Source organism: Oryctolagus cuniculus, chromosome 12 (genome assembly GCF_964237555.1).
Source record: "Oryctolagus cuniculus chromosome 12, mOryCun1.1, whole genome shotgun sequence".
In the NCBI taxonomy this organism is placed as follows: Eukaryota; Metazoa; Chordata; class Mammalia; order Lagomorpha; family Leporidae; genus Oryctolagus; species Oryctolagus cuniculus.
In genome coordinates, this window is record NC_091443.1 from 42707114 (window position 1) to 42720618 (window position 13505).

At 40.1% G+C, this 13505-nt stretch overlaps 1 protein-coding gene across 11 annotated transcripts in view; it reads right to left on the reverse strand.

The window, feature by feature from the left end:
* The window catches only part of AKAP6 (A-kinase anchoring protein 6), a 618005-nt gene that overhangs the window by 51303 nt on the left and 553197 nt on the right, over nt 1-13505 (reverse strand). For all 11 annotated transcript variants that reach the window (XM_051822153.2, XM_051822154.2, XM_051822151.2 and 8 more), the window contains one exon: nt 4867-5082. In XM_051822153.2, coding sequence (XP_051678113.2) covers nt 4867-5082 — 216 coding nt within the window. The remainder of the gene's footprint in view (nt 1-4866; nt 5083-13505) is intronic.

The following is a 13505-nucleotide window of genomic DNA, read 5'->3' on the forward strand; positions in this document are numbered from 1 at the left end:
CTCGTTATAGCATTAAGCCTCAGTGTACAGCACATTAAGGACAGAGATCCTACATGAGGAGTAAGTGCACAGTGAACAGTCCTATTAATTGATTTAGAAGCAGCTGCAAATATACCATTATTTCATTAAAAGAGAATTCCTCAGAGAGAGGCTGTTTAGGATACCAATTCAGGAAACTGACTCCAGTGGGTAACCATGGATAACCTGCTGAAACTTTTCTTCTGTAAAATTGGGAAGATAATAATAGAACAGATATGGCTATTAAAAATCTTAAGTGACCTAATATGCAAATCCCTTTGACCAGTGCCTGCTATCTTAGTAGTATGTAGTAGCTATTATTACCATGGTTAGTCCCTCAGAAAAGGAATGCCCATTTTCCTATAGTTACTACAAGGCAACTCTACTCCCTGCCGGGATTCAAAGCAATCTATCAGGCCCTGTGTAACGAACATTCTGAATAGGTATATATGCTTTTTAAAACAGCTTTAATGATGATAACTTGCATAAAATAAACTGTATATACTTACAATGTAATATTTTAGATATATGAATACACTCACACAATGATCACTACAATAAAGATAATGAATGTATCTATCATTCCCAAGAAGATTCTCTATTATCCTTTGCAATTCCTTCAATGGTCACAAAGATTTTAGCCAAGAATTTTTTGAATTTGTTCATATGTAGGTCAATAACCCATTATGACTTCTGTTATCATTTTTGGGGTGTTTGAAGGACTTTCCATAATTCTTCTTGTAGTATAAGTCTATTGGTTACGTGTATTTTCAGTTGTTCATATTTGAAAACTCCACAGTTTTTTCTTCTTTTTTGAAATGATATTTCCTCTGTGTATATCCATTGGCTTCCCAGATGCACTAGCAGGAAGCGAGATTGGGAAGTAGAGCAGCCAGGACTTGAACCAGCATTCTGATATGGGATGCGGCATCACACCCAAGTGGCAGCTGAATCTGCTGTGTCACCACGCCAGCCCCATGCGTTGTTTCTGACAAGAAGTCTGACTGTCTTCCTTCTTCCTCTCCCAGTCTCTGTCCCCCTCTTCCTCTTGTATATGGCATCTTTTTTTCTTCTGGGTACTCAGGATGTATTCACTTGTCATTGGTTCTAATCAACTTCATTGTGATGTTCATTGTCTACTCATGCTTACTGTGCTTGAGGTTTGTTGAGGTTCTTGGATCTCTGAGTTTATAATTTTTCTCAAATTTGGAAATTTTGACCATTTTTTTCTTTTTAAAAATTTTATTTATGGGACCAGGGTTGGGCCACTGCCTGCAACACTGGCATCCCATATGGGTCATGGTTCAAGTCCAGTCTGCTCCACTTCCAATCTGGCTCCCTGGGAGGGTGGTAGAAGATGACCAAAGTGCTTGAACCCCTGATCCCATTGGGGTTCTTGGATGAAGCTCCAAGTTCCTAGCTTTGACCTGCCCTAGTCCAGGCCATTGCGACCCTGTGGGGAGTGAACCAACAGATGGAGGATGTCTGTCTGTCTGTCTGTCTCTCTGTCTCCTTCTCCCTCTCTGTACCTCTTCCAAATAAATAAAATAAATCTTTTAAAAAATTATTCATTTGAGAGGCAGAGAGAGAAGCAGAGCTTCCATCTGCTGGTTCACTCATCAAATGCCAGAAATTGCTGGGACTGGGCAGGGACAAAACCAGTGGCTGGGGATGCAACCCAGGTCTCCCACATGAGTGGCAAGAACTCAATTATTCCAGCTACTGTCTCCATCTCCCAGGGTCTGCATTGGTGGGAAGTGGACTCATGAGATAAGGCTGGGTATCAAATTCACGAACTCTGCCATGTGACCAAGGCATCTTAACTTGCATCTTACGCACTCTGGTTAATGTTTACCTGTATTATTTTCTTAAAATATTCATTCTCATTCTCATTCTCTCTCTCACTTTCTCTATCTTTCTTTTAGAGATTCTGATTACAGTTATTTATTTTTTCCTTTCTAGATAGTTCCTCTTGCTAGGTTTTCAGGCTTATGAATTATTTTTTCTGGGATGTCTAATTGTTTTTAATCCTATCCAGTGGATGTTTCATCTCAGTAATTATAGTTTCATCTTTAGAAGTTTGATTTCAGATAGATATGTTCAATGTCTCTACTTAACACGCTCAATATTTTTCTAGCTTCTTAACCATATGGAATGCAAGGGTAATAACTTTTAATGTTCTTGTCTACCAATTCTATGTTCTGTATCATTTTTGGCTTTTTAAAAAAAATTGACATTTTTACCCTCTTCAGCTGAAGCTTCCTGCTTCTTTGCATGGCTCTTGATTGGAATCTTGGCACTGAATTCTACCTTGATGGATTCTGGGTACCTGAATTCCCATAAATATTGAACACTGTCCTGGGAGGTAATTACATTACTTTTGAACAGTTTGATACTGTCCAGTGTGCAGCCTTTAGTCTCATTTTGCCAGCTACACGTGCTGCTGAGTCCTCTTTCACACGCTCTGTGAGATGAGAGCTTCTACCGTGATCAGAGGAAACGAGAACCATTCCTAGCCCTCTGCACACTCCACAGGTTATCACTCCTCCTTTCAGGTTTTCCTTCTGAGGAAGGCTCCACTCTCAGTGGAGCTCCCTCTCCTCTCTGGCATTCTGCCTGCTAACAACATGAGCTACTGTGGCTTCCCCAGACTTCATGCGGAGGCTAGCAGTCTCCTTGAGTGGGGGATGCAGATCTCAGAAGAAAGGTTAAAGGTCATCTTCTTGGTAAAATATTTTTATAGAGTATGACAACACTCAAAGCCACTTTGTGAAAAGGTGAATATTTTGAATATAGGTATAAGAAGTCCAAACCAAATGCCAGAACTGAACAGAGTTATTAAATAAAAATGCACATGTTCATGCAGCAGGTTTTTATCAAACACCTACTATGTGCAAGCATGTCATAGGCCCTGCAGGTACAACAGTGACAATCTCTAAAAACAAGCAGAGGATGGAGTCACATGATGAACAGGCAAACAGACCACCTAGAAACTTCTGATTCTTGGCAAAGATGGCTTCCCCGACTGCTTAGATAGTCATGTGCCTATCAAAGCATTGTAAACTAGTCACCCAGTGAACAGGGGTGAGAGCAGAGAAAAATCTCTCCAAACGATATATGCTTTGTTCTTTGTATTGTTTGCCATCCGCCCACTCTCTACTCTTCCATCCTTCTCCTGACAGTGATTTTCAACATTTTTTGGTATGGAGGACATTATTTACTACCTTCATCATTCAAAGCAACCCATACATACAGCAGCCAACCTAAAGGGGATACTTTCGTCTATCTGCAATTTATACCTCTCTGTAGCAGCTTAAGTCTCTAAAAAGCAGCCCTGCTTTTTCAAAGCTAAATCTTCACTTTACCATAGAAGTTGAGCAAAAATATTGGCATGCAATCTGCAGAGATCCAGTCCAGTGACTCTGATCACATGATTTCAAAGAAAACCAGTTGCATCTCCCCCAAAGCACTTTGAATACCTCCAAAATATTTGAACATTTCCTGCTGTAGTTGGTTTTTGCCTACATCTTATTATGGTCACTACCATACTCACAGGCTTCAAAGCATAGAAAAAATAATGGCAACCTCTTCTGCCCTACCAGTCTAAGGGGAAAAAAAAGCAAGAAAGGAAAAGAAAAAAAAAAAAAAAAGAAAAAAGGGAAACATGCCAGCTAGATAACTTCGCAACAAATAGGTCATTTCAAGAAAAGACATCCAATTATGTAGACTCTGATTACGGGTAATAATTTTGAAGTGTTAGGAAATTTAACAACTTCCATTCAAAACAATTAAATAGAACTGTTGAGGATAAAATCATGGCCTAGACTCAACATAGCTACAGGTGCAGAAAGAATGAGCAGGCTCACTGATTCACTGCCCTTTCTGTTCCCAGTGCCTAATGCCAGACACATTGGATAGCAAACATTAAAGCTTTGTTAAAATTAGAATTCACAGGAGGAAACCATTTTTCAGTGGCAAGATTTTCACATTTGATTTTTCAATTTTGAATCCTGATCTTTCCAAGAGATAGATCTGACAGTGAACACATTTAAAGAAAACTTTCCATTCTACATGTGTGTATGTGCTTTATTTAGACAAGTCAAGCATGAGAGGTGGACTTTTAATTAATACCTGCTGGCCTCAATTGTCTTTGGAGGATGTCATCTTTTTATGGTAAATTCTTTCCTTAAGGATATAAAGGCTTATGGGGCAAATGAGCATCCTATATTCTAATAAAACAACTTCTAGTCATATATATTTCCTTCATCTAGAAATAGCTTAAATCTGAACTCAATTTGGAAAATTCTTTGGAGGAATCACCTCCCCTATAAAACATGGCATTAAAACTTTAGAAGGAAACCTTCCAGTTTTCAGAATGTAACTCTATCAGCAGAGGAACAATTATGGACTGGCGAACAGACAGTGTTGACTCATATCATGCAAGAGAAAGGTAAGGTAAGCAATATACGGTATTCCATTGCATTACCTGCAGAGCATACACAGTGTTTCGTATGCACCGCCACCTGCTAGCAAAACATTTATGGGGTATTGTATGATTGATGGATATTGTTGGTGAAGTAATGATTGAAAGAATTAATGGTTTAGTTTAGTAAGGTTAAGTGGAATTTCCACGTGACTTCTTAAAAAGACAATGGGATACACTAAAAAGCACCTTATCCAGGCAAATAAATCTCTGTGTTATGCCAAGCGAAATTTCTTTTAGTGGACAGCTACCCTTTTAGTTGGCAAAACCAGCTATAAGATGAACACATTTTCCAAACCCTGAAAGAATTATTTCTTGTCTTAAAAATGATGACAGACCATTAGAGTTTAAAAAACATCACTCACAGATTCCTTGCCCATCTTCTTTTGTAGCCGTGTTTGCCACTGGACGGCTTGCATGACAATGGCTTCCCACCTTCTTTCAAGATTTACGATGATCAGCTGCATGGGCTGGTGGTCTGCATTCAGATTGCAGGTGTCCCGGTCATCCAGGAGATGCTGGCATAATCGCAGGATCGAGGCCACTCCTCGGCGACGCTGCTTGATTTCCCGGCAGAGGGACTGTAACACAGAAACAGACCCAGCTGTGAGCGTTTCAGGGTAGAGTTTCCCAAACATGAAACACCTTCTTCCAGGATCATTTCAGATTCCAGTGACTTCGCTCAGATGTGAATACAGGACAAGAAGGGCCCTGAGATGGTCTTTGGATTGGAGGCCTCCTGGAGAGGCTCAATAATGCAAAAGAACTCAGCTACATCTCATGCCTTCGCTCTGTTTCACTGATTTCCCCCTGTGAAATTTAGGGTCCTGTTTTGACACCTTGGTCATTACCAATTTCTAACCTAATGAAATAAATCAAGGAGGTCACAAGAATGCCAATCGGATCGACATGCTTTGATTCAAGGTCAAAGGAAACACAAAAGATAGAAACACCCTCCAAAAGCAATGAAATGTCTTCAAATTTAGCCCTAGTACTTTAAGGCAATGAGGTCAGTTTTTCTACTGGCTGAGAATAAGTTAAATAAGATTGCAACGAATTTTGATATATAAAGTCTGTTATCTGAAAAAATAAGATAAGCATTATTTTTCTTCCGAAGCTTGATTAACAAAGCAATAATGCTCTGAAAACAGAAATTAAGATACTGGATTATTGCTGCACTATTTGTTGGTTGCTGCGTATCCTTTAATAGACATTCACACTATTTAAGAGGGATAAGCATGCAGCAAAATAGCATTTTGCCCCTGGAAGCATTTGTATTACTGCAGTGACCCTAAGCTGAACAAATCAAGCAAAGTAGTGGGTATACATGTCGAAAAATATTATATCCTTTCTTTGCCTACGGATACTGTGTAAGCGATATTCTAATTCAAAGCCTTCAGGAGAAATGATGATTATATCTACAAACATCATGGAATTACTAATCTCCATCTACTGCCACAATTGGACTGTTCTAACAGTTAACAGATTGCTTATTAATCAACAAGGGTAAACAAGACAATGCAATTTCATTTAGTGTGAGAGTTTTAATGCCTAGAAGTATTTGTGCTTAAAATGTTAATCTAGATAAGGCTTCATTAGAAGAAGTCTTAAAATGATTAAGTGCAGTTCATTGAAAAGTGCTCGGAGTGGGGGTAGTAGATCAGCAGCAGGTGGACACTGCACACAGATGTTCCACTTACTGATAGAATGCGTGCTACCACCATTTAAATGACCCTAACTCAGTAATAGCTGGAATTCTATTATTTCTGTAATGAGAGAACCCTGTTCCTTTAATATTTCTGAATTTTAAATAAGGTGAATGACAAACTCCCAAACCTCTATTTATGGCAAAATATGACTAGGAATTTTATTATTCAATTTATACCAGTGCAGCAGGTTCAGTTATGTTTCCTGAACTTATCCTTATTTATTTTCCTAGGACTCATTGCTATTTTCCTATATAACTCTTGATATAACCACGAGGTCTGACAAATTTCTTTTCTGATGCTATTCATTAGATCAACGCTGAATAAAGAGAATCCCTAGACACTCAAAGATGAACCTGGGGTGGGGGTGGGGGGCTACTAAAGCCATAGGCATTGTTTTCAACTCCTCCTCTAATCCTGCTAACTGTTCCCACTAGACCCACAGGCATAGTCTCCTCTGTGTGTGTATGTGCGAGTCTCTCGCTGCCTCTTGTCTCTCACTCACCCATCCTCCTTCCCTCCTTCTCCCTCTTCTCCCCTCCCCCCCTCCTTCAATTTGTTCTCTTACTATAGAAACACTGTTGGGCAGAGCAAACTATGAAGCCACCAACACATCTGCCAATTTTTGGCCAATATTAAGCCCTTTAAGATAACATAACCAACTGAAATTGGCTCAAGTGAGACCTACAAGTATGAATATTGAGGATTTTGGTTTTGTTTTTAATTTGCTGAAAGGGCTAGAAAAATAGACGTTTCAATGTCATAAGACTGTATTTTCCAAAACTGTTTTTGAATTTGGATAAATACATTACTCAAGCCAACAAAAAGTCCCAAAGTTCTTAGCCAAACTAAAATATGCAATGGATGTCAGTGTTAACACAGACCACAGCAGGAAACATTTGCACAGCAATCCAAATGAGCTTCATTCACTTAGCATGTATTTCCAAAGACGATCAACAGGATGTTTGAGGTTACTAAGGGAACTTTTCATTGGCCATAAGGTTTTTTGTTAGGATCCAGAACGTACCCAATATTTAAGTATTCAAATGTTCCTTACCTCTATCTCAATGCTAATCAGTCAAGATGAATACTGTGAGGGCAAGTGTGGACACAGTAGGTTAAGTTGTTGTCTGCAATGCTGGCATCCCATAGGGGAGCACAGGTTCAAGCACTGTTGGCTCTGCTTCCCTATCCAACTCCTGCTAATGCACCTAGGAAGACAGTGGGAGATAGCCCCTGCCACCCACATGGGAGACCCAGGTGGAGTTCCTATACCCTGCCTTCGGCTTGGCCCAGCCCCAGCCATTGCCACCTTTGGGGAGGGAACCAGAGGATAAAGTACATGTTTTCTCTCTCTCTCTCTCTCTCTCTCTCTCTGTAACTGTCATTCAAATAAATAAATAAACATTTAAAAAAAAGATGAATACTGTTGTTTTAAAATTGTGAAAGCAGTTACTGGTGACATTCAACACCTAATTTTTGGATCTTCACAATTCTGATAATGTTTGTAACTTTAAATATCCAAAAGGCTTAGTCTACATTCTTTATTCTACATACACACATATACATATCACAATTTACCCTATATACACACTCTTAAGATATTGGAACATTTGAGAATTTTATGTGGTCAACACATTTTTCAGTACCTTTTTAGACACAGGAGATTTAACTGATAAAATAGCATTCTTCACATAAACGGGTTTCTGTGACAGCCATTCAGAGACACATATTTCTAATTACAAACACATACTAAGTAAAATCAGTGAATTTGCTGGCAATGTTTCCTAGAGTCAGTAGCCCACATTATTTCCATGACAAACTATACATGGAGAAATGTTACATATAACTACAGAGGAACTAATGATGACTATAACTATTTTTGGCCTATATTTCAGAGCAAATGCTATTTTTCACATAAATTCAAGCTTAGCGATGTAAATAGCGCACAGAAATAAGACCAACCAGCCTCCCTGACCTTGTCAAATGAGTCCCACATCTTCCATTTGCTAGACATTCCTTCAGGAACCGAGGCCTCACAAAAGAGCAAGCTATGGTGCCTTCCCTCCAGGAACAGCGCAGTCCACAGGTAAGGCAGAGAGGAAGGTGGGATCAGACCTGCACGCAAATTCACTGTCCGAAGACACGATGAAATCTTCAAGAAAATGGCTGTGGGCCAGATGGTGCAAAACTGATGATGGTGGAGTGAAAGTAGAAGGCCTAGAGGCATGCAAAGGTGGAAAACAACCCAGCAGCCTTGGCACTAGGGGTGCCGCGTGTGTCAGGGGAAATGAGAGAAGCAGCTGGGGAAGGAGGTGAGGCACAGAAAAGTTAGGCATCTTCCCCATGCATGCTCGTTTTGAAGCATTTCCCTTGTTATCTAATGCGATCATGTTGGTTTCCAGGCATAGCATTCATATCCCTTGCCAAAAAAGTGTGGCAGAGTGGACAGTGAGAGAGAGAGACAGAGAGAAAGGTCTTCCTTTTGCCGTTGGTTCACCCTCCAATGGCCGCCACGGCTGGCGTGCTGCGGCCGGCGCACCGCGCTGATCCGAAGGCAGGAGTCAGGTGCTTCTCCTGGTCTCCCATGGGGTGCAGGGCCCAAGCACTTGGGCCATCCTCCACTGCACTCCCTGGCCACAGCAGAGAGCTGGCCTGGAAGAGGGGCAACCGGGACAGAATCCGGTGCCCCGACTGGGACTAGAACCCGGTGTGCTGGCGCCGCTAGGCGGAGGATTAGCCTATTGAACCGTGGCGCCAGCCTGTCAACATTTCAATCGTTTCTTCTGCTCATATGACTGAGCCAAGTGTGATGTGACATCATTAGTGATATTAGCATCAGTTTAACACTACTGAAGCAAGCCTTTCAATACTGGCATTTCATTCTTCATTACATATCGGATGAATGCATACCCTACATAGAAAGAGTCTATCTACTGGCATATACACACGCTTGATACTATATAAGTGACATCTACTTCACAAAAGTAGATGTACATCAGCTTACAATAAAAGATAAATACATAAAATGTAAGAATGAAATAGGGAAAAGAAAAATAAAATGATACTCATAAAACACCAAAACTAAGCATATGTTAAAATCAGAGGAGTAAATCTGAGAGCGACCTAAACAAGCTGTCTCCAATATTCCTTACATAGTTTTGTTCAGTAGGTTAACTTAACATTGCTTGGCAGATCACTGTGAGCAGTGATGGGGCTTTAGATGATCTTTTAAATTTAAAGACAAAAAAAAAGAAGCAATTCCACTTACAGAGGTAAACACTGCTTCACTGTATAAACTAACAAAATTTATCAAATTTTGATAAATTTCATCAAAAGTATGCCTTCATGTGGCAAGTGCATCAAAGCATGATCTACATATTTGATATGTGCCTGCCTTCAGTCTAGTTACAGTGAGGAAGCAGAAAGAAAAGGCAAACAGTTGGGTTCCTACAGTTTAAATAATGTCAAGAGGGCAGCTCCATCTCTTAATCTGAGAGTTTCCTATACTTCTCCATGTTTTTTTCTCTTTTGTATTTTCTATGTAAGTATTTTACCATTTTAATTTCATAAGGTGGACCGTTGTTGTCTCTTTGTCTAACACCTATGGCTAGACTTTCTAGAGCAGATGTTCTGAGTGTGGTTTTCAGGCCAAGCAGTCCACAGACACCAGGAACTCCTTAGAACTGCGAGTCCTCCGGTGCCACTCAACGTCTTCTGAATCAGGAACTCTGGGTGAGTCCCCCTAGCCACGATTTACCAAGCTTTACAGGTGATTCCACTAGTGAGAACACTAGTGGACAGGAGCCAGTTCTGCTTTTCATGTAAGAGGATGTACTTGAGCAGTTTTTTGTTTACTTCTTTGGTTTTTAGAAACATAAAAGTAGAAGAGGTAGAAGTTACAAGTTCTGATTCTTGACTCAAACTAGTAGCCAGGAGCTTCAGTACCACATTCAATGTTAACCAATTATTTTCTTATTGATACCAAATGACCAAAAAAATGTAATAAATGGATCAGTGAACAGATCTTTTCACCCAGAGATATCTTTATTTTCATGATTATCTCCAGAATTTTCAATATAATCATTAAGAACACCAATGTGTTTGGTTGCTTGCATCCAATACTCATATTTGAGGATTTTAACCCTCCTCTGTTATTTTTAGCAAATAAGTCATTACTAAATAATGACTATAGCATATGACATTGGGCTCAATTAAATAGCTCTTCAGCTTTTGGAAAGCTTACATTGCAAAACAAAGCAATGAAGACTGCTTGTAAGACACAAGGCATCAGGTATAGATAATGTTAATGCCTGCAGAGCAAGTATGAAAACATAAGGGGCTTTACTGGTACTTCTAAGCTTCTTCATAAGATGTTTCGACTGGCTGATTCAGGATCATTGTCTCGGGAGCAAGGTTGACAAAGATCGGATGAAAGATATTTCTTGTAGCCATGAGCATATACTGGCTTCAGTGATGAACTGAAAACTGTTTTCATTACAGGATTAGCATTAGTGGGTAACAGGTATATAATAAAATGTGGTACCTATTCTTCAGAGACTATAATCTGGCTAGAAAGAGAGACTTTGATTCCTCAAAATGGGAGAAATAAACGAAAGGCAAAGGTTTTTGATAGGACCCAAGCCATCAGGTTTGTTATAAATAAGGTAAGAAAGTGAACGTGCTTTGTGAATAGCGAGGCCACTACCCAAATTAAGCGTGTGGGTGATATATATGGTTATTTGTGGGAACTGACTTGGGAAATGGGTAAGATCATTACTAGCTGGAGTAGACAGATTAGGATTCACGGGACTCGAACGAGGCTGCGAAAGCTGCTGAAGACTGGAATGGGAAGGAAGGGTAGACACAGTACAGGTTGGTGGATATTACATGGTGGACACATGGACGGAAAGGTCAAGAAACACACCTGTTATAACATATTAAAACATGCTGAAAAAATACAATAGAATGATGATGACCATAATTCAATCATCCATCCAAATGTACTTATTTAATGCCTCTTATGTGCCAGGCACTGTTCTCAGTGGTGAGGATATAATAACACACAAGGTATACAAGATGCTCTCTTTCGTAGAACTTACATTCAAATTTATAGGTGGTGAGCAATTGGATATAAAATATAAATATACAAGAAAGTATCAAATGTTGATATGGGCTATATAATTAAGTGGGATAATAGAAAGTGGCTGGGGAGTTACTTTAGATTCTATCTTCAATAAAGTTTCTCTAAGGAGGTAACATATTATAATAAATTCAGATCCAGAGACAAAATATAACAGTGTTCTAGGTCTTCAAAGAAGGAGGTACCTTTCTCTGAAGGGAGGAAGGAACCTCCACTTTGACTATGACCTTGTCTAAACAAGATAAGAGTCGGAGAACTCAAAAGGCTTCCATAGCCTTGGAATCTCATGACTGGAGCACAGGGAGATTACTGATGCCATAAACAGGAGTGTCAATTTATAAAGTCAACAACAGGAGTCACTTGCACTTACTCCTCATGTAGGATCTCTGTCCTTAATGTGCTGTACATTGAGATTTAATGCTATAACAAGTACTCAAACAGTATATTTCACTTTGTGTTTCTATGGGGGTGCAAACTGTTGAAATCTTTACTTAATGTATACTAAACTGATCTTCTGTAAAAAAAAAAAAAAAAGAAAGAAAGAAAAGAAATTATCAATTCCCAACTTGACTCTCACTGGGATTAAACATGACAATAGGTCTGATCTGATTTCATCATCATTTAAAAAATCATCTATTATTTTTCACTTTATGTTTCTGTGTGGGAGCACTCTGTTGAAATCCTTACTTAATGTATACTAAACTGATCTTCTGTATATTAAGAGAATTGAAAATGAATCTTGATGAGAATGGAAGGGGAGAGGGAGTGGGAAAGGGGAGGGTTGCGGGTGGGAGGGACGTTATGGGGGGGAAGCCATTGTAATCCATAAGCCGTACTTTGGAAATTTATATTCATTAAATAAAAGTTAAAAAAATAAACATAAAAATAAATATAACAGTGTTCTAAAGCTAAAATAGATAAAACAAGATAATGTTTGTAAATCAAAGGTAACTTATGACATAAGAAGTCATATTTTATGATTAGGTACTAGATACTAATTATTACATATTGGCTACTCATCAAAATACATTTTAAAATTTGGGATACAATTAAGTAAAGAAAAAACTATCTTTCCCACTAATGAAACTAAAACTGGCTATCCATGTGCAAAAGAATAAATTTGACCTCTGTCTCATATCATATATAAAACTAACTCAAAATTGTGGGGAGCAACTGGGAGCAACTCGGACTAGACTAAGTTACTGGAATTAAGACTTATTCTATGCATCTGCTCTCCCACAATATGGCGCTGGGAGAGGAGGCAATAGCTTCTACACAGCTGCCTCCAGTTCAACCAATAAACTGTAAGACCTGCTCCTGATTGGAGGAGAGCAGCGTACTCGGCGTGTGGGTAGCAGAGTTGGGATTGGCGGAAGAGGACTATAAAGGAGGAGAGAGACAACATGCACCAGGAACACCTGAGGAACATCTGGAGCAGCCCCCGAGAGAGCCGGCCAGCGGTGTGCCGCTCCCCCACGGAAGTGGGGAAAGTGGCAGGGGGAACCGCCCTTCCACGGAGGGTGGGAAGGACTGGGAAGGACCAGTAGCCAACCCAGGAAGAACCAGCAGCAAACCCGGGGAGGGCCGAGCAGACAAAAGAACAGCGCAGGGTCCTGTGTCATTCCTCCGCAAAGAGGGGGAGTGACATAATGGTGCTGTGACTCGGATAGGAAACTTAGGAGGGAAGAAACGGGAAGAAGTGGGAAAATACCGGAGAGAGAGACTAGCAAAGAGCCTAGGGAAAAGCCGGACGGAAAAGGTGCCGGAAGAAGCTATTGAAAGCCTAGGCATAGACTCGGATATGGACTGTGGGAAAGAAGTTAGGATTGAAAGCGAAAGTGAAAGCTTTCATAGACTCGGATGCGGACTATGGCGGGGAAGCTAGGAGATTGAAAGCGAAAGTGAAACCTGGAGGAGGCTTGAACTCGGATGAGGACTGTGGGGAGAAACCGGGAGAAATGAGAGGGGAATATTGTTGTTGGAAGAAAAGTTAGGGAAACATACCGGGTAGAGAAAAATGTTAGGGAAATTGAAGCCGCGGGGGCAGGCCAAGGCGGAGACATAAGCTATCTTGGAATTCTTCAAGTCAGCCCGGGGAGCAAAAGGCGAAAATCTGGAACCAGAGGCAGAGACGTGGGCCGCCAGGTTGGAATTC